Consider the following 19870-nt stretch of genomic DNA (forward strand, 5'->3'; position numbering starts at 1 on the left):
CCATGAGGTCAATCTTAAGTGACTTCAGGAGAAACCTGCACTCCACTGAAATTGAAGAAGTGTGCACCATGTGTAGATAAATGGAATCAACTTTCTTGGATATCATTTGTAAAGTAGGAAAGAAAGTCATTACCTCATGATATAAATGATCCTGCTCTAATTTGGCACCATCTACAAAAGAGGCAAATTATAGCAAAGAACTGTGTTTATGTCCATTGGTGTATATATGCATGAAAGTTGAAGAGAAAGTGCCTCTGTAAGAAAAAAGGTGAAGGACTGTGAATCAAGACACACAGTGGGGCGTGGTACAGAGGGTGGGTACAAGTTCAGGATTGCCTCTGTCCCAGCCCAGGTCTATGTATGTATTAAGAGCTCGCCTCAGCTTCACAGGCACTCAGGAGACCCTACAAGCTGTGTGTGCGTTTCTGTGTCATTTCTCAAAGTCATCAACCTGTGACAAGAAGACATGGGCAGACAAAAGGAGTATCTGGGTAAACTGTCCCGCTTCTTCCAGATCCGCAACCTGCTGCTTCGTCAAGCCTTAGCAGAGTGTCTTGGCACGCTCATCCTTGTAGTAAGTGTGTGTGTGTGTGTGTGTAGTTCTGCGTGAGAGAGTAAACATGCACTAACAATTCACTGAGTAATTAATAAATTAATACATGGAAGCACAGTTTTTACTCATGTTTCAAAGGTAACTAACAGAGAACTGAGATAGGATAGGACTGATAGGACCTGGTTAGACTTGGTTAGAGGCAGGTGAGACACGGTATTTATCCAGAGAGGGACTGCTTTTTTTTTGTTTTGTTTTTTAAAGGCTGACATCTGTGTGTATCAACTGATTAGCTGGACAGGAGAATGCAAATGGTCTTTAACAGTCAGATCCTTACCACATTCTTATAAATTACTGTGCCAAGTTCGGGCTACAGTTTTTTCCCCGCATGACGATGCTGCAGGATTTCTTAGTTTTTCCATGATAATCCGATCTCTAATTAGAAATATGACTAAAAAAATGAAACACTGCAATCTCATCAACTCACTGTAAAAAGGAAACTGGCTGGCTCTCTGCTCTTTCTGGCTCTTGGTTAAGTTCATTTAGATTCTTTTTTTAAAAATACAATAAACAAAGTAAAATTGTAAACAACACATCAACATTAATAAATGATAAAACAAAATAAATGTTTTTTACTATCAGGAATAGGTGGGTCTCTTCTCTCTATTCATTCAGGATGAGGACCAGATGAACGGCCTGATGTGGCTATGTGAAGTCTTAACAGTCATTCGCATAGCCACATCAGGCCCGGAGTGAAAGTCCCAACATTTTATTTGCTTCTGTCGGCTGACACGGCATAAAAACATCTTGACACGAGCTCAAGGCAGTTTACATATAATGCACCTGGACAAGTGCTTAAAGTGGCCTCGGCTGCTTGAGTCGGTGAAGTTGTAGGTTTATAAAAATTCTCCTCAGATATCAGGCATTAGACGTGGCATATTTCAGTGTTAAATTCGGCGCAATTTGCAATAAATCACATAATGCAAACTTTAGTGAATGGTGTTTGTATTACTGATTGGGTATTTATGAAATAAAATATTTATTTTTATGTCATTTCAAAGTAAAAGCCATTTAGAGCATCACACATTATTTAATAAACAGGAGTAATATGGAAGTCCAAATCTCAATGCGCCTGGGTTTGAGCAGTACATAGTGTCACTACTGATGGCACAGGAGAAGGTGTGGTGCAGTTATTCATCAGGGGATACACGTCAGTAATAACATTATTGGGTAGCTGAAACTGGTATTGTGCAAAAGTCAATCAATCATGAAAATGAATCATATCACAGAAATACATTTGCGAACACAATTTTACAGGCATAAATAATATTTTTGCACAGATAAAGTGATTCCCTAAGAGCTGAAATCTTGTCATATCTGAGCATGTGGGCAGTGTATAGGGCTGTTTGATATAACGATATATATTGGATGACGATATAAAAACGTCTATCGTTTCATTTTACACTATTGTTTGTTTCATGGTGTCGCAAAATAAACTGTTTACGGCAATATTTTTTCATCGTTTTTATGGTCACTGTAGTGGCTATATTAATTTCTTAAAGTTCTCTCTTTCTCTTATATTTTATATAACCACACTACGGAAGGACAAGCGCCTGTTTTTATGCGTTGTGGTTAGCAACAACGACGGTAACAGCATTGCGTCCGCTTGTTTATGTTCCACATAAACCTTTCACAATAAAGCTCAAGATCCTGTTGAGACTTTTCAAAATAAACTGAATCACGTGAAAGAGCAGATTATTTACGGATGAGAATTAAAAAAGAGCCGCCAGGTGCTAAAAAAATAAACCTTAGACTCAAACGTTAGAACAGGCTTTTCCCCGCAGCACGCCGTGTAATAAATACTCACAAAGAAAACGGCGGACTTTACAACTTATGTCTAAAAATGTATAGTTTCATGCATCGGTTAAAACACTCGACTCCAGCTACATGACACGCAGCAGGAAACACTTCCCGCAAGACGAGCTGCCCAAGATTCACCGAATTTACAGAAAATGTTACATTTTTGTGATTTATATCATTATCGGGATAGAATTCTTATATCGGGAAATGAGATTTTGGTCATATCGCACAGCCCTGGCAGTGTATGTTAAATAGAGGACAAAATAAGTGACAGGCCTAAAAATCCGTAGCCGGCACATGAGAAAGGGTCTAAGTGTAAGGGTGGAAGCGTAGGTAGGCACCGATGTGGATGTCTACAGCCATCTGTAAAATACTGTCCAGGCTCTGTCATGGTTTGGGGCTGCAAGCCTTTGGTTCCTGGGATCTTGTCAAACCTATGATTATATAACTGTCAATATATCAGTATATCAACTGTTTCAACAACAGAAACAACCATAATGTTGTGTACTTTGTTGTGTAACTTACTAGGATCCAGCTGAACTTGCTTTTCTACTCTTTCTTCAGATGTTTGGCTGTGGTGCTGTGGCCCAGCGGGTGTTGAGCGGTGGTTCCCATGGCTTGTTCCTTACTGTCAACTTTGCCTTTGGCTTTGCTGCCATGTTAGGCATCTTGGTCTGTGGCCAAGTGTCAGGTAATCAATCAGATTTATGGAAGTGTATGATATAATCAGCTATGGGTGTGCGTGTGTGTGTTTGTGTGTGTGGCTTTACTTTAGGCAAGGCTGTAATTTTGTGTGATTATAGACTGCACACACTGACATAATGTCAACATCTGCATTTGCAGGCGGCCATCTCAACCCAGCAGTAACTTTTGCCTTGTGTCTGCTTGGAAGAGAGCGCTGGAGAAAGTTTCCCATGTACTTCCTCTTTCAGACAATTGGTGCTTTTTTTGGTGCCGCTATTATTTTTGGCATGTACTATGGTAAGTGAAGACTTCCAGTGGTGAGTCAGAATTATCTTGTTTTTTTTTAAGAAAAAAAAAATCCATGTTACATTTCATTGTTTGTATCCCTCTAGATGCTCTGTTGCTCCGTCCTGGAAGTTTTAATTTTACTAGCATTAACAACACGGCTGGCATATTTTCAACTTACCCTGCGAGGCATCTCACACTTGTCAATGGTTTCTTTGATCAGGTGCTCTTTTGAAACTCAAACATGTATCATACACATAATTTCAACTCTGAAATAGTAAATGATATATCCCATTATTCCTTCTTACTTGTACCCCTCCTCAACACAGATTATTGGCACAACAGCGCTCATAGTTTGTGTTCTGGCCATTGTGGATCCTTACAACAACCCTATCCCCCAAGGGCTGGAAGCCTTCACTGTGGGATTTGTGGTTCTTGTCATTGGATTGTCCATGGGCTTTAATTCTGGCTATGCAGTCAATCCTGCCAGAGACTTTGGACCACGTCTTTTCACCTCTATGTCTGGGTGGGGGGGTGCTGTTTTCACGTAAGTAGACAGATTTTATGCATTTTTCCTTCACATTGCCCTTCCACTGCTCTCTGTTTGTTAACCCTTTTTATCTGGCAATAAGTGTGATCCTGTCTGCCCGCAGGGCTAGAGACTGCTGGTTCCTGGTCCCTATTTTTGCCCCATTCCTTGGTTCCATTCTTGGCGTAGTGATTTACCAGTTGATGGTTGGTTTCCACACAGAGGGAGAAGCACGTGACAAGAAACAGGGGACAGTCCAGGAGAACCTTCAACTTGCCAATGTTGCTTCCTCAAACAACTCTAAAGAGGCTACCAAAGAAATTTACTGAGGGTCTTGCAGAAATACAGCTAGTCACTGCATTTGGGAATGCACAGTATAACAGCAGCATGTTTATTTCCTGCCATTTTTCTCAAGCTATCTCTGTCTGTTTGGATTTTTCCCCAGATAGTTATCAGGTCTTGTTACTGTATCGGAGTTTTGAAAAATGACTGTGTAAGTAGAAAAGCAAATTCAGAAACACAGAATTACATTAATTCTTTTATGAGATGATTTTGTATTTGATTCTCTATAAAACTTCAGTTTTTACACTACTTTATGTTTAATGTTTTTTTTTAAGATAGGTAGTGTATGCATATATATATATATATATATATATATATATATATATATATATATATATATATATATATTCAGACAGACCTTTCTCTATTAGTTTCTGTGCTTTTTTGTGCTTTTTTTTTGCCTATTTCAATGTTAATCTGCTTGAAAATAGTAAAGTATATTTCGTTTAAAGTTCATAACAGCCAGCAACATATTTTAGTGCAGACTGTGTTAGCTGTGTTCTCAGGTGTTGACAGATTGTGGTGAGATTATAATCTGCCACTGCCACCTTTTCTCTGAAACCAGCTAGAGCTGCTATGATTTTAAAACTGAACTTTTTTCCCTGAAAAAATGATTTTAATGTCATTCAACACTATCAAGTACTTTTAATTTCATGCTTGAAACAACATTTATGTTCTATGTGCAGAAACATATTCCATATGGTTTTTAATATCTTATATGTGGGTGTATTCACTGAGGTGTACCAGATTGGAGAGTGAATATTTTGTAAGTAGGATAAGGGGAAAAACTTTTGCATTTATAAAATAAAGTTCTGTTTTGTTTTTTTAGTGCTGTTTACTGTTGGTTGTGCAGCTTGACACTGCTTTCTCATGTTTGTCACAAATGGATAAAGGTCACTCTTTCGAGGATGCCAATGTTCACATTTTGGACAGAGAGGACAGATGGTTTGAAAGAGGAGTGAAAGAAGCCATCTATGTCCACTGTGAGTGACCATCTTTGAACAGAGGCTGTGGTTTACGACACCAACTGTCTGCCATCTATAATCCAGTTTTGAGTTCCCTCCCCAGACGCCTTAACGCCCACTCACATCCTGGGCCATCTGACCTCAGGAATTCGCATGATAAGGTGGGGTCAGGTTTCACAATGAGCTCACCCGAAACCCTGGCTGATTGGGACCCACACCCAGTTTCACACCTTGGCTCAGGCGATTAGAGGATCATCAGGGGGTCCTTTTGTCCCTCTGTGGGGGGATACTCCCACTAGGTTTAAATATGGGACTCCCCACCATTTGACCTTAGAACTTAAGAAGCTTCTCGGATGAGAGGTGAAACGTCTTCAAGCAACTTAAAGAAGTCCAGACGCTTTTCTTTGCAAGCTCCTTTGACTGGTACAACTGCGATTACAGGGTGACAGTTTTGAATCAAAATCTGGAAAACAATGTTACTAAAGCTTTGAAATGTAATATGATCTAGTATTACACCCTTTGGATCCCTTTGGACTTGCCCCTACTTGTTAAAGGTGTCACTGAAATTAGGACGGCTGCTGACACCGAGACGCTTAATTTGAACATCGCATCAGATGAAGCTTATCTGCATATGTTTAATGTACCTGCTGTAGCTTTACTGCATATTTTTGCGGTGTAAAACAAAAAACGGTGGATGTGAGCTTTTACAACGTTCGTTTTTCTTCATGTTGGAGCTTGTTGAACCGGTGGCTTGATGAAAGACTTACGCAAGCTTTTTGCCAGTAAAGATTTTAAGGGTGATTACTCGAACAAGAGTTGCCGTTTTGGCCCATTTTGTTTCCACTCACCCACCTCTTTGCCTCTAGCTGTGTGTGTGTGCACGAGCTCATCGTTAAACAATGACATCATCTTCACTGCTGTTGCTGCGACTGGGACTGAGGGCTGCCTGGACCCAGTGATGTCATACTTGTTATTCACACGTGTGCTCCTAGATACGTTTGCACTGCAGATCTATTTTTAGTCAAAAATGTGGGTGACAAGTGAGCGCAAGAGATTCTCGAAAATGTCTTTTCAATCTTGTTTTAATTACAACATTTGTACAAAACAAGTCAGAAAATAAATCAAATGCTTGTAATAGCATATGAATACTCAGTTATTTGCCATCTTTGTTTTTCTTATTCTTTGCCTTTTAAGAATTTGCATTTACTTGCCATTTATCAACAAGATATGTGGATACCCAGTTTTTATCCAAGTGTAAGGGAGAGAAAATGAGGGCAAATCTGTTCTTGCAGAGAAAGTATTCTGGCTGTCAGTGTGATCCAGTGGGCTCGTCCATTTACTTTCAACAGGTCTTAGCATGCTAAGGCCTGTTGAAAGTAGCATGTCACCCTGCATGCTTAGCATGCTAAGGCCTGTTGAAAGTAAATGGACGAACCCACTGGATCACACTGACAGCCAGAATACTTTCAGAACAGATTTGCCCTCATTTTCTCGCCTGCAGGTCACCCTGCATGCTTAGCATGCTAAGGCCTGTTGAAAGTAAATGGACGAACCCACTGGATCACACTGACAGCCACCCTGCAAGTGCACCTGTATCTCGTCCAAACATGCAGGGTCACCCTGCATGTTTGGACGAGATTACCCTGGAAAGTCCCTCTTAAACACGAATACAGTTTTCTGTCCACCAAAGCTGTTCGTACCATGTCATTTTTTCCCTCTTTCATGCTTAATGCTTAGCATGCAGGTCACCGTCACCCTGCATGCAGGTCACCCTTGCATGCACCCGTGCATGCTAAGCATGCTTAGCATGCGGACCTGCAGGTCACCCTGCATGCTTATAAAAATATAAAAATATTTATATTAACAATGGATTACATTACAATAAAGAAATGGAAATGTGTCTATCTGCACTTCCCTTTCAGTGTCAATTCCCATTATATGAAGCAATTGGAGAAACAGGTTTAAACACACTTCACTCCCTGTTTAGCACTAAATGGGAACATGAAAAGGTTACAGTTAGTTGGCCAACATATTCAAGTATTTACCAACTTGAATGATATTAGTACCTAGGATGAGGTAGATCCCAACCTGATTCCAGACAGGATGCTAAACTAATAATTGAAGAACATGAAATAAATGCTTCAAATTTCAGCAAAGGTACTGTAGTAAAACTGAAAAACAGTGTATTAGAATGAATAACAACTAATACAAGTGCAATAGGTCTTATCTATTCTAGTACATACAGCACTTTTTGCACTTTTTAAACTGTTTAAGTTTAGTGGCAGCAGGATATACGTGACTTGAAAAAACCACATGGTCCTTTAAAACTGTGATACAAACAGCACTTACCAACATTGTGACTGTGCACACATGCTTTCCATCATAAAGTGGCTCGCTAGTTATAGTTTGCGTCCAGGTGGATTCAATAAAACCGTTATATGCATAAACTGTATTTGTTATGCAACTGCATGAGAATTCATTTGGTTCATATTTCATAGGCATGTACACATACAAATTAGTGTTGCTGTATAGACCATGCTGCTATTTGCTTTTTTCCAGAAAAGACCATGCTGCTATTTTCTTTTTTCCACTTCTGTATAATAGGTGTTTAATACCTGGAACCTGAGGGGACATGATGTTATAAATATGAAACTTTAAACATGCCCCGACTGAAAGTTTCTTTTGTTTTTATTATGAGAGAGCACACTCCTGAGAGTCTGTCGCTACATGCAGCATCGGTTAGATAACAAAGCATGTGCGTCTCTGCTTGTTAAGTGGTGGAACAGAAACAAAAAAACCCATTTACTTTCTGCATTTTTTTTGGGTGGGCTGAGCCCATTCCTTTACACAGATTCCTAAAAGCTTGATCTGGTTTGCTTAATCCATCATTAATACAAGCTTCAACAATGTACTCGGGGTGGTGCACAACTGATAGAAAGTAGGAATAGCCCAGTTGTCAAACACACCCTCCCAACTGTGCAGCTTACATATGCTATGTTGCTAAGGGCAGAAAGATTATTATTTAATAATCGTATATAAGTATATATGAGTCATAATTCTACCTAGTGATTCACAGCTCAACTTTATTCATGCAGTATACATTTTTTAATGAACTGAGTTTTAGCTGTAAATATTTCTCAGTTATTTCAGACTCCACTGCCTTTACTAAAAAGTTTTGATGGGAAGACATGCTGGGAAGATGGAAAATCCATGAAAACTCGTTGATGTCAACTACAGAACAATATATTTTTCAACAAGTGTCTTATCGAGTATTTCAATAGGGGCATTTAAATGATGTTGTGCAAAGTAAAATTATAGCACTGCAAATGGGGAAGGAGAGCAGAGAATAACATCGGGACTTTAGATATTAGCTAAAGGCCTGAAAGACGAAGTTCTGATGGTGAGGAGTTTGTGCTTTTAAAAAGACTTAAACCTTATTATCAGTTATGTTTAAAATGTGTAATCATATGTAATATGAGTGCATGAAAAAGCTGGACCACTGGAAATGATTGATAAATAATTCATTCTATAAATGAATGTTCTTGTTTTGTACAGTGGCCCTGTCTACTCAGTTTGTGAGGACCCGTGGTTATTGGGGTTCTCTCTCTCTTTTTCCATGCTTATAGACATACAAGCTCAAACAGTTCTCAGCTAATATGAGATTATAGCTTAAGTTCAAATAAATGTGTGCAGTTGCTGTCCATGGTGCTGATCAAAAGCTGAAATGGTGTTACTGACATTTCTTATTCTGTGTGTGTGTGTGTGTGTGTGTGTGTGTGTGTGTGTGTGTGTGTGTGTGTGTGTGCTCCTCCTACACACACACACAAACACACACAGACACACACTCACTCACACACACACAGAGTGTTTGCTTTGGTACTATGTTGTGTTAAGGTTCTAAAAAATTTTTGCCCCAGGGTATATCGCAACGCTGTTAGCAAAAGGGAGTGATAGAGTCCTTTATTTAACATACGTACCAGTTAATGTATGTTGATGTTTGTCTATGTAAGGGACTTGAATGAACAATTAGTGTAAAGTTTTTACCTCTTTCAGTATAAATACATTTACTTTTCCACCAGTAGATGGCAACAGGTGTATAGAAAACAAAGCAAAGGTTTTTTTTGTGTTTGTAGAGAAGGTTCAGCAATGTTTTAATTTAAAGTGTCTGAGTGTTTTTGAGAGAAATCTCATGGGATTCAATATATATGTGGTGTGGAATAAATGATGCATTCCATGCATGTACTAATTGGCTGAAGGTTTGGAGGCTTTTACTAAGCTTTATGTATCTGGTCCTGTGAAAACATCAAAGTGCCTTATTAATTTTCAGTGTGTTTAGAAAGCACTTTTAAAATGACATAGAGTGATAAGTGTGTGGTTTAACTTTGACCCAGTGTTTTGTGTTTTTGGACATTTGTGATCTTATTAATGAATTGTTTCGGCTTTGAGCAATTGACTTGTTTGTAGATTCTATTAATTATCTTTGCTTTCTTTGTCTTATTACATTTTTTTCATTTCCTGTTAATCCTCTACTATGTTATTTGAGATTTCCAGTAAAAAAAAAACAGGTTGACCAAAGTTCTTGTTCCCTTAGTCTTGTCTCTGTACTTCTTCCATTAGTATCTTCTGTCATGGTTTTGGGACATTTGAACCAGCATTTCAGAGTTTTCTTCTGTTTTTGTTGATTGTTATGTATTATTATTTAAGGTTCATTAGTTAGTCTTGAGTTTATTCTATGTTCTGAGTTCCTTGTATCCACTGTTTAGTTTCTTGTCTGTTAGAGTCCCCTTGTATCTTGGTGTCTCCTCTGTGCTGTCAGAATATGTCTGTCGTGTCATCTGTGTTTACGTCTCTTGCTTCCTCGTTCTCGGACCCCAGTCATGCCTTTCTGCTTCCCTCCTTGTTTGTCCTGTTTGTCATGTGTATTCATCTATGTCTCCCCAGCCCGTAATGTCACTCTTCTTACTTGTCCCTCTCTGTTTCTCTCTCCCCCTTTTCCTTTTTCTTCTGTGATTTCCATCTTTCCCTTTTTTTGTCTCCTTCCTTTGTTTTCCTAGTCAATCCTGTTCTCATGTGCTTTCCTCCTTCCTTCCTTGCCATGTGTCTAACAGTGTATTTTAGTTTGAGTCGTGGTGTTTCCAGTTTTATTTTGACAGTCTCTTCTCTTGTGTTCCCGTTTTGCTTCCCCTATGTCCTTGTTTCTATTCGTTCCAGCTGTGTTTCCATGTGTTTCCACTCCCCTCGTCACCCCTCTATGTATTTAGTGTGTGCGTTTTCTATTATTCATGTTGGGTTGCCTGTTTACCTTGTATCATGTTCCAGGTATTCGTGGCTCTCAGGTACAGGTTTTAATTTCTAGTTTTAGTTTACCCAGTTTAGGTGATTGCTTTGCCTTGGACGGCCTTTGCCCTTCGTTTTGTATTTTTTCACCAGCCTTATTAAATGGCTCACCTTCCGTTAAAATTAAATTTTGTTCCATGTGTCTGTTTTTACGCTCCATCCCTCTAACTCCACACAGTCTGCAGCGTCAGACTGTGACATCTCCAATGATAAGTCTGCCATATTATGTCTCCATTCTTGTTTACCTTCACTCTCCATAGCCCATCTTGTGTTTCTCTCTCTGTGTCTGTCTCTTGGCTCTTTCTGCCATGTGTTCATTTTTCTCTTCCTGCATCAAGTCGGTGTCTAGAGTCCGGGTCTCGATTGTCCATTCTTCCTTTGTGTTTCCTGATCTTAGCGTTATTCTCATTTTGGGTTCCAGTGAGTTTGTGTTTGTAATTTTCCTTTTGTATTTATGTTTTGTTTATTTCCACCTCCTGGGCCCTATTTCAGGAAGCCGGTTTAGAAAACTTAGAGTGAAAAACGATACTCAGGGTTGAGTAACCCCGAACTGTCCAACTCGGAATATTCGGTTTCAGAAAGGCTGATAACAATTAGTTCAATCAACGCGGAGTTGCTTTAACCCCAAGTGAAGCGCGCGCACGAGGATACATAAAGCCCTGATAAGCGGAGCACAGAGTAAGCGAGTCACCATGGAGACGGAGGGAAAGAAGGCGCGGTCAATGTATTTTACAGCGCTTGAGGCCGAAATTCTGATGGCAGCATATGCCGATAACATGCAAATTTTGCAGAAAAAAAGGTAACACAGCCTCAGCTGCAAAAGAAAGGGAGCATGCATGGCAAAACATAGCCGACAGAGTCAATGCGTGAGTGTTAATATAAACATTGATCTAGGGATTTCCACCCATTTAACACGTTATTTTATCATATGTTATTTTATTTGTTATTTTATACATTTTATGTTGTGATGTGATGTGAGCGCAGGTGCAACCCAACAGGCCCCAAACGTTCCTGGCAGCAAGTAAAAATGAAATATAAAAATATAGTCCAAACAGGTAAGGTGTAATTGTATTATGAGCCACAGTGCTTGGTCTGTTTGTCCGATGTAAATCGATTGCAGTTAGAGGCTACATTAATTTTCTTTCTGTAAGCACTTATTGAAATTATCTGAGCACATTACAAGTACATATTTGCGTACTCTGTATGCTCAAATGTGACCCGTTATAGCCAACAGAAAAAAAGCGGAGGCCCGAAAAACAGGTGGGGGTCCTCCACCACCACCACTCACAGAGGCTGAGCAGTTGGCCCTCAGCCAAAACAGTGGGCGCCCTGTGGCCGAAGGCATCTCTGTGGGGACATCCTCTGAGTCAATAACCCCCCGCAAGACACAAGTGCCTACATAGTGGGTAAATGCAAAATAATACATGATGTGCATACATCCTTTCTTCACAGTCACCTTTGCAGTGCTACTCATTCATTTGATAAACTCTTCACCATAATGAATTTGTTTGTAGTGAAGTTATTTTCCTACTGATTTTGCCTTCCCTCAGTCTTGGTTGTCTTTGAGAGCATAATGACAATGAAGTGTAAGCTGAGTGCTATATGTTTGTTAATTGCCATTTGGTCCCTTGTAAGTTATAAGTGACCTGTATAAACCTCATATTCTATCAGTTGATGGTGATGGTGTACTGCATCTGGTGCAGCCTCCTGTTGAGCCAGACCAACATGCAGTTGTGAGTAATACTCCACAGATTATATGAGTTTACAGTAGAACAGCAATGTTGTTTATTTCTTTACTACAGGAAAATAATGAAGAAACATTGACAGCTGTTACAGAGGAGGAAGCAACAGAGACACTTTATGAGGTTTACATCTTTTAATACTTTGTGTACAGGAAATACAGGCGACCAATAAAGCCAGTTGAACAGAAAATCTGTTTATTCGTCTTTCAACATGTTGAGGTGATGGGTCAAAGGAAATGATTGTGACATATGGTGTCTCTGACTGCGCTTCCATCTTGTATGTCCGTGGGAGGGTCAGGATGTTCATGGTTTGGATCACTGCTGATGTTTGGTTCAGAAGGACAGTGTTCTCCTCTAATTGTGGCAATGTTGTGAAGAATCACACATGCCACAATAATGTCACATGCCCTTTCTGGGGTGACCCTGAGTCTTTGCAGGCACTGGAACCGGGCCTTAAGCATTCTGATAGTCATTTCAATTCTGGCTCTTGTCCTGCAATTAGCCAGATTATATCGCTGCTGTGGGCCCGGTTCAGGGTCAGGGTAAGGGGTAAGCAAATAGGGTAAACATGGATACCCCCTATCACCAAGCAAGTAGCCAGTGAACTCTCCTAAGACAGAAGGATACACTTCAGTTCAAATGTCCCTGAAGCAATTGGTCTTTATATATTTTAAAGTATTTTCAACTCACCATGTCCAAATTTTGTGCTCAGTGTACATTCACGGAATATTTGTGAGTCATGGACAGAGCCTGGCCACTTGGCTTCCACATTTGTGATAATGTTGGCAGCATCACATATGATCTTCACAGTGCAGAGAACACAAATTAGCATCCATTACTATAATGAAATAATTTGTTAGTTTGAAATGCTACAGGGAACTATGTACCTGTACATTAATGCTGTGGAAAGACTTCCTGTTCACATAGTCTCCTTCATTTACTGAAGGAGCAATGATTGGAATGTGAGTGCCATCTATACAGCCAATCACGCCTGGGAACCCTGAAAATAAATGTAAAATTTAAGTAGTAGTTCAAGTATCACCACATCATATATTAAGTTTTGTTCATCCTGATACCTGCAATTTTGTGGGATCCCTCTTTGATAAATCTTGTGGGTCTATGACCGGGGAACACCACAAACCAGTACAGGAGACGTTTCAGTGCAACTGTAACATTCCTGACTGCCCGACAGACGGTAGCCTTGGACGCGTGCTCAGCGTCACCAATATTATACAGAAAGCTCCCGTTTGCAAAAAACCGAAGTGCAATACAAATAATATGTAATGAACTGAGAGCATGTCCGCGATGTGTCACATGCGTAATATATGGCCTGAGGATGTTATCCAAATAACTTATAGATTGTGCTGAGAAACGGTAACGTTCACACAGAAAATCATCAGGAAATGATAAAATGTCCAAACGCGCTCTGATCACTCTCTCCCGGCGGAGAGCTCTGCGGAGAATTTGGGCTTCACGATCTACTGGCTCTTCAAGGACGGGGCAGGCCATGTCCGACACTTCCTACTGTCAGGTTTCTGACAAAGGGGCGGAGACAGTCAGGGTTAGTTGTAGTAAACCTGCTAGGGGGCAGGTTAGCTTCACGGAGTGTGTCGTCATAGTGACTCACTCAGGCTTCAGCTGAACTCGCTTTGTGAAACCGAAAAACCAGAGTTTTCGTTAACTCAGGGTATACTTAGTCAGACTTTGCACTAAACCGGCTTCCTGAAACAGGGCCCTAGTCTCCAGCCACATAAAGGCTCACTTTCAGTTTACCTGCATGTCTGTGTTTAGGTTCTCACACTCAACTTCATGAAACTTGACACCATGTGTGTGAGTGATAGACATAATTTTAAAAAGCCTTTACAGAGAAATATTTTGGAGCACTCAAAGTTGTACCATGTGAATAAAATCTATTTGAAATTCGTGCTTTTATGCTTTGCACATCATCTGACTAACTTTGACATGTTTATGGGTATGCATTCTTTTTAATCTAAAACCTTCACTGTAACATAAAACAAAAGTTACTGGTGGGTTAGTTTACAACGGTTACTCTCTGTTTAGTGATGCAATAGCAACACTAAACAGAGAGTAACTTTTGCACAGAGTGGTTGGAAACTGCATGAAGCCACAAACACAGAAAGAGGTCAACTGTAAAAATAAAAATTACGTGTAAGACATCAGGTAGTACATCCGGTTGGCAAATGTTTATTTTCTCTGAGTTGTTTTGTCTGCATAGACTTTGTTTTTGATCCCAAGCAATGGTGAATTCCCTTAATCTGCAGAATTCATGGGTCCTCTTCTTGTAACTCCACATTCAGGCATTACCCAGATAGATACTCAGTTCAAAGTCCAAAGTGATAATGAAAGCCACCAAGATATCTGTAAGGGCCACTCATTTAGTTGGGAATTGAGAACTAATAGAAAAAAAAGTTCCCAGTGGTTCAGTTCCTTAACCTATTGATACCATTTAATGGTTCTTGCACTTCAGCTATAATCTGCTGCTTTCAGTTTGAGGAGGAAAAATAGCACAATGTAGAGTGTGGATATGGGCATTAATTTGCATGGCACAAAAGGACAAGATAAATGGAAAAGTGGAAAACTGAAACAATGACATTATGCTGCTAAAACAACTTTGATTCCTTGCAAAGACAGCATGCTAACACTTAGCTAACCAAGAACCCAGAGAGAAACCCGAGTAAACGGCGAGCCGTGCAGCCAGAACCTTAGCTTCAATAGGTAGTAAGCTGCAGGCTGCAACCTCCATTACAAATGACAAGATGGAGCGGCCTTTTCCAGACACCTGACCGCTTACTGACTGCTCCGCTCAGATTAGGCACCTTTTTAGTTGTTTACTTATTTATTGCTTTGTTTACTTCTTAAAATCTTCCAGTTTTATAGTCTACTACAGCAGCTCACTCAACATCGATAACAAGGTTGCAGATGTAATCTTGGACATTTGGACACACTGGCGTTCGTACAATCGCTGGAGAACAAGCTTAATGACCTAAGGGCAAGCGTCATCTTCCGACGAGACATGAGGGACTGCAACATTGTGTGCATCATTGAGACATGGCTGACCCCCACCGTCCCGTAAGTCCGTTGGATTCATTCTCTGTGAGCGAGAACAAGTCAAACAAACACCAAAAGGTGGAGGAGTGTGTCCCATGGTAAACAGAAAGTGGTGTGACGCCAGGAGCATTTCTACTCTCTCCAGTGGCTTCTCGTCCCATCTGGAATACCTAAGCATTAAGTGTCGTCCTTTTTACCTGACCAGTGAGTTCACCTTGGTAATTGCCACGGTTGTCTACATCCCACCCCAAAGCTATGCTACAGGACATGCTCAACGACTTAGATTGGGGCATGTTCAGAGCATGCACAGCTGACATCAACAAGTTTACGGAAGTAGCAGTAAGCTTCGTTAGCATGCTAGCGGAGGAGATCATCCCCACTGCGAGAGTCGTGGCGTTCCCAAATCAGAAACAATGGGTGGACAGATCAATCTGCGCTGCAGTGAACGCCGGGACCGGCACTGCCGATATGAGTGCCTACAAAGTGCCTACTATCGGTGATAATGAAGTTGTTCGAGAGGATGTTGAAGCACATCATCTCCTCCTCCATCCCAAACACCACAGATCCACTCCAGTTAACCTACCGACCCAACAGATCCACAGGGGACGCCATCGCCCATGTCCTGCACACCACTCAGCCACGTGGACAGGAAACAGGGTAACTATATGAGGCTGCTGTTTGTTGATTGCAGTGTTCAACACAATAGTACCTGGTAGACTGTTCACAAAGCTGAGGGATCTAGGACTCAACAGCCATCTGTGTGCATGGGTGTTGGACTTCCTCACTGGCACAACTTAGGTGGTGAGGGTATAGGTGCATCTCCGACAACATCACCATCAACACGGGAGCGGCACAGGGGTCTGCATTCTCGCCACTCCTCTACTCCCTCTATACTTCAGATTGTGTGACCATCCATGGCTCCAATACCATTGTGAAGATTGCTGACGACACAATGGTGTTGGGCGCCATTTCCAACAACGATGAGATGACCTACATGGAGGATGTGAGGAATCTGGGATCGTGGTGCCAGGATAACCACCTCCAGCTGAATGTCAGCAAGGCCAAGGTGCTGGTGGTGGACTTCAGAAGGAGTCAGCACAGAGACTACAAGACTATTATCATCAATGGAGCTCCGGTGGAGAAGGTTTGGTCCTTTAAGTATCTCGGTTTCCACATCTCCTCACATCTGGCATGTAAATAATGTAATCACTAGTATAGCAAATTGCTTTTTCCACAGAGTAATTAAGTCATTCACAGTATTACTTTTAAGAAAAGCAATGTGCAATATTTATAGTAATTTATAGTAATGACTTTTTTGAGTAATGACTGCAACACTGATCACAACAAAGAGGGGAAATAGCTCAACAAACATTTGACCGACAGCATGCAATTAATTTGCATAAATGTAATGTCGTTATTGCTGCTTAGCAATGGCGGTGACTATTGACTAATGACAACTGATAAGAGAATCTATAAGGAACTGAATCGATAAGTGATATTAGTAATGGAATTGGAATCTCTAAATTCTTATTAATTCCCATCCCTGGCCACTCATGTGTTCTCTCATGTATTCTCTCCCACCAGCTCACTGTTCTAAGCTGGGTCATCCATAAGATCTCTATTTTCATCTTCATAGTCTTTTTCTGAATTTCCTACACTGACATAGGTTATATTACAACCATAGCTGGACTGGCCATTGGGCATACCCATGGTGATTTTTCATTTTTATCGGCCGATGTTTTTTTTTTTGTCTTTTTTTTCTTTTTTTCGTAACGGTATAACCACTGAAAGGTGGTGGATTGGCCAGATGCTGGGAGATGTGTAAAAATAACTAAATTGTTTGGTGGTGGCTATTGCGGAGCTTTCACAGCTTGAGTAACATTAGCAAGTGGTGAAGGCCAGCAGATACAACATGCTGGCAGGTGGATGACGGAAAGGTGAGGCAGGAGGAGGAGAGACCTGAAGTGGCTGCCGGTGTCGGTCCGAGTGTCAGGGGAACTGAACTTCAGGTGATCTTATGACCTGCAGTCTATCTGGGTCGGATATAAACCAAGTTTATGTGGAGTTTATTTTCGTTGTGCTGACTTTTTACAGTCAGTTACAATAACTCGTACTGCGTACTAGCTAGCTGACAGAGTTTATATACAGCTGGGTGGGTACTGATGTTGAAATTTATTTTATTAAGGTTTATTAAGGTTAATTAGTTTCCTACCGTCCCCTAAAAAACGGAATCGTCTCGTATTCAGAGAAAATATTCGTGTTGAGCTGAAAAGGAACGCGATTTGTCCCGTACTTCAGCTAGAATGAAAAAGACACAAAGCTGGATTTATTCTGTGTCTTTATGCTGCAGCTGCCTCTTCTCTCATTCTCTCCCCCTCTCTCCCCTGTTGTTATTTCAATCATGAAACTGATCAATGATCAGCTGATCGGCTTTTCTCTCTTGTTTGTTTATCGCCCACTTTGCGCCAGAAAGAAGAAAGCAGTGGAGGTTAAACAACAGCAGAATGTTTAAGCTTGATCAGCTGTTGTTAGAATTTATTTAATATTAATTTCTAGTATCAGCTGATGTTTGCTGGAGCCACAGCCGTAAAAAAGCTGCTGATCATGATGTCGGTTTGGTTATCTGGTGAGAGGGAAACATGAAGATGAAACCAGGAGATGTCCTTACTGAATCATCAGAGCTGAACAGGTGATGGAGAAACAGGTTTACCTTTTAGGTGGCATTAATTGAGTTGAAGGGAAGTTATGAACTGTTGCTGAGAGACAAATAACACCAGGATCTTTTTCTATGTAGCTGACAGCTGGTAACTGTGCAGGGGCGGGTCTAGCAAAGTTTTGCCAGGGGGCCAGGTAGGGCATTAACAGGGAAAGGGGGCACAAAGAAATACTTTTCTTTCTTATTCTCATTTAAAATGTCTCGCTTTTAATAAATAATTATCTGAATCTTACAACAAACGTTTGTTATGTAAAATTTATAGAAATCATTATTGTACATAGTAATTTTTTTCATTGTCCCATCATAATTTCTTCAGAAGTAAGTACTGTATATGATGCCAGTATTTTCCCACATTTTCTAGATACTGTACCAGTACTGTGTGTAAAATGCCATCAAAAAATCAATTAAGTTTTATTCTTTCTCACCTGTCTTTCTGTCTCCTTTCACTTTTTAAAGGTTGCCATGTTGGAAAAAATATTTTGCCCTGCCATGCTGTTTATTGATGTGGTAAATGAATAGTTTATGAAAATATATCTAAATCTGTAATTTATTATTTTTTAATATTCAATAATGATCATGTCTCACCTCTAGTCTTCTCTATCTTAATTTCAGGTTTCCACCATGTGTTGTAGATAGTTCAGGAGGTTAACTCGACCAAGCAGTCTTTGGGTTTTGGCTAAGTACTGTTTAGAACACCAGAATAGGGAGGATGGTGTAGTTTATTAGACTGATACATATATACCAACAAGACAGTGCACATCACTGTGACAACAGCGTTTGTTTTCATTCAAAGGCTTTATGGTTTTTCCTATAATACCTGGTTGGCCAGTCTCTAGTCAAAATGCCCGGGCCGATTTTTTGTCCCAGTCCAGCCCTGATTACAATAATTTTACCTGCATTCAACTGCACATGCCTTGTTAGCTAACCTATGCTTGAGTTTACCAACACTTACGATGAATACAAATGAACCACACATTGCTAATGCAGGCAAGGTATTTTTAATTTTTTACATCTTTAAGCTCTTGTATGCTACATAAAACATCGGTCCAAACTTCATTTTACTTGCCTGGTATATAAAAGTATAAAATGGTAAATGGCCTGTATTTATATAGCGCTTTTACTAGTCCCTAAGGACCCCAAAGCGCTTTACATATCCAGTCATCCACCCATTCACACACACATTCACACACTGGTGATGGCAAGCTACATTGTAGCCACAGCCACCCTGGGGCGCACTGACAGAGGCGAGGCTGCCGGACACTGGCGCCACCGGGCCCTCATGTTTCCTTAGTGTTTAAAATGAGATCACATTTTCAGTGATGAACATTAAATTTAACACTCTAACAGCAGTACAAAGTCTGCAGAAGGTGTCAAAAACCACAACCTACACAGGTAACCCACAAATGCAACCTACTGTACTCTTTTTCTTTGTCTCCTCCTTCATAGTCACTAATGTTGTAATCACTATGTTGTAGAAGCCATGAAGCAGTGGTCCTTCTGTTTCTCCTCACCCAAAGGCACAGATATGAGGGCTGCTGCTACGTTGGTGGACCTGTGCAGATGTCCTCATACAATGACCTAGCACATATATGATCGTGGAGGAGCTGGACTACCTGCGGGCATCAACAAGCAAAGTGGCTAAAATCCAAACAAGAGAATTATCCATCTGGAGTGAAAAGGAGATAGAACAATGGTCTCTGCCATTACCTTTTTGTGGGGTTTCTTATTGTTGCCTCTCCAGTATTTATTTATTTTTTTTAAATTTGCAATGGTTTCCTAACTGTACAGACT

At 40.4% G+C, this 19870-nt stretch overlaps 1 protein-coding gene and 1 long non-coding RNA gene across 2 annotated transcripts; one reads left to right on the plus strand and one right to left on the minus strand.

Moving 5' to 3' along the window:
- The first annotated feature begins 294 nt into the window (after nt 1–294).
- Nucleotides 295–5078, plus strand: LOC113034043 (aquaporin-3-like). The gene is made up of 6 exons (XM_026188324.2): nt 295–574; nt 2975–3101; nt 3254–3391; nt 3487–3602; nt 3709–3926; nt 4033–5078. Exons 1-6 carry the CDS (start codon nt 467–469, stop codon nt 4235–4237), a joined length of 912 nt encoding a protein of 303 aa, XP_026044109.1. The 5' UTR covers nt 295–466; the 3' UTR covers nt 4238–5078.
- Nucleotides 5079–12409: 7331 nt separating this feature from the next.
- LOC145432327 (uncharacterized) lies at nt 12410–13313 on the minus strand. Its single transcript, XR_013912618.1, has 3 exons — nt 13182–13313; nt 12985–13096; nt 12410–12904 (listed from the first exon to the last, which is right to left on the minus strand). It is a non-coding gene; the product is annotated as an uncharacterized LOC145432327 (long non-coding RNA).
- Nucleotides 13314–19870: the final 6557 nt, after the last annotated feature.

Source organism: Astatotilapia calliptera, chromosome 12 (assembly GCF_964374335.1).
Source record: "Astatotilapia calliptera chromosome 12, fAstCal68.1, whole genome shotgun sequence".
NCBI lineage: Eukaryota > Metazoa > Chordata > Actinopteri > Cichliformes > Cichlidae > Astatotilapia > Astatotilapia calliptera.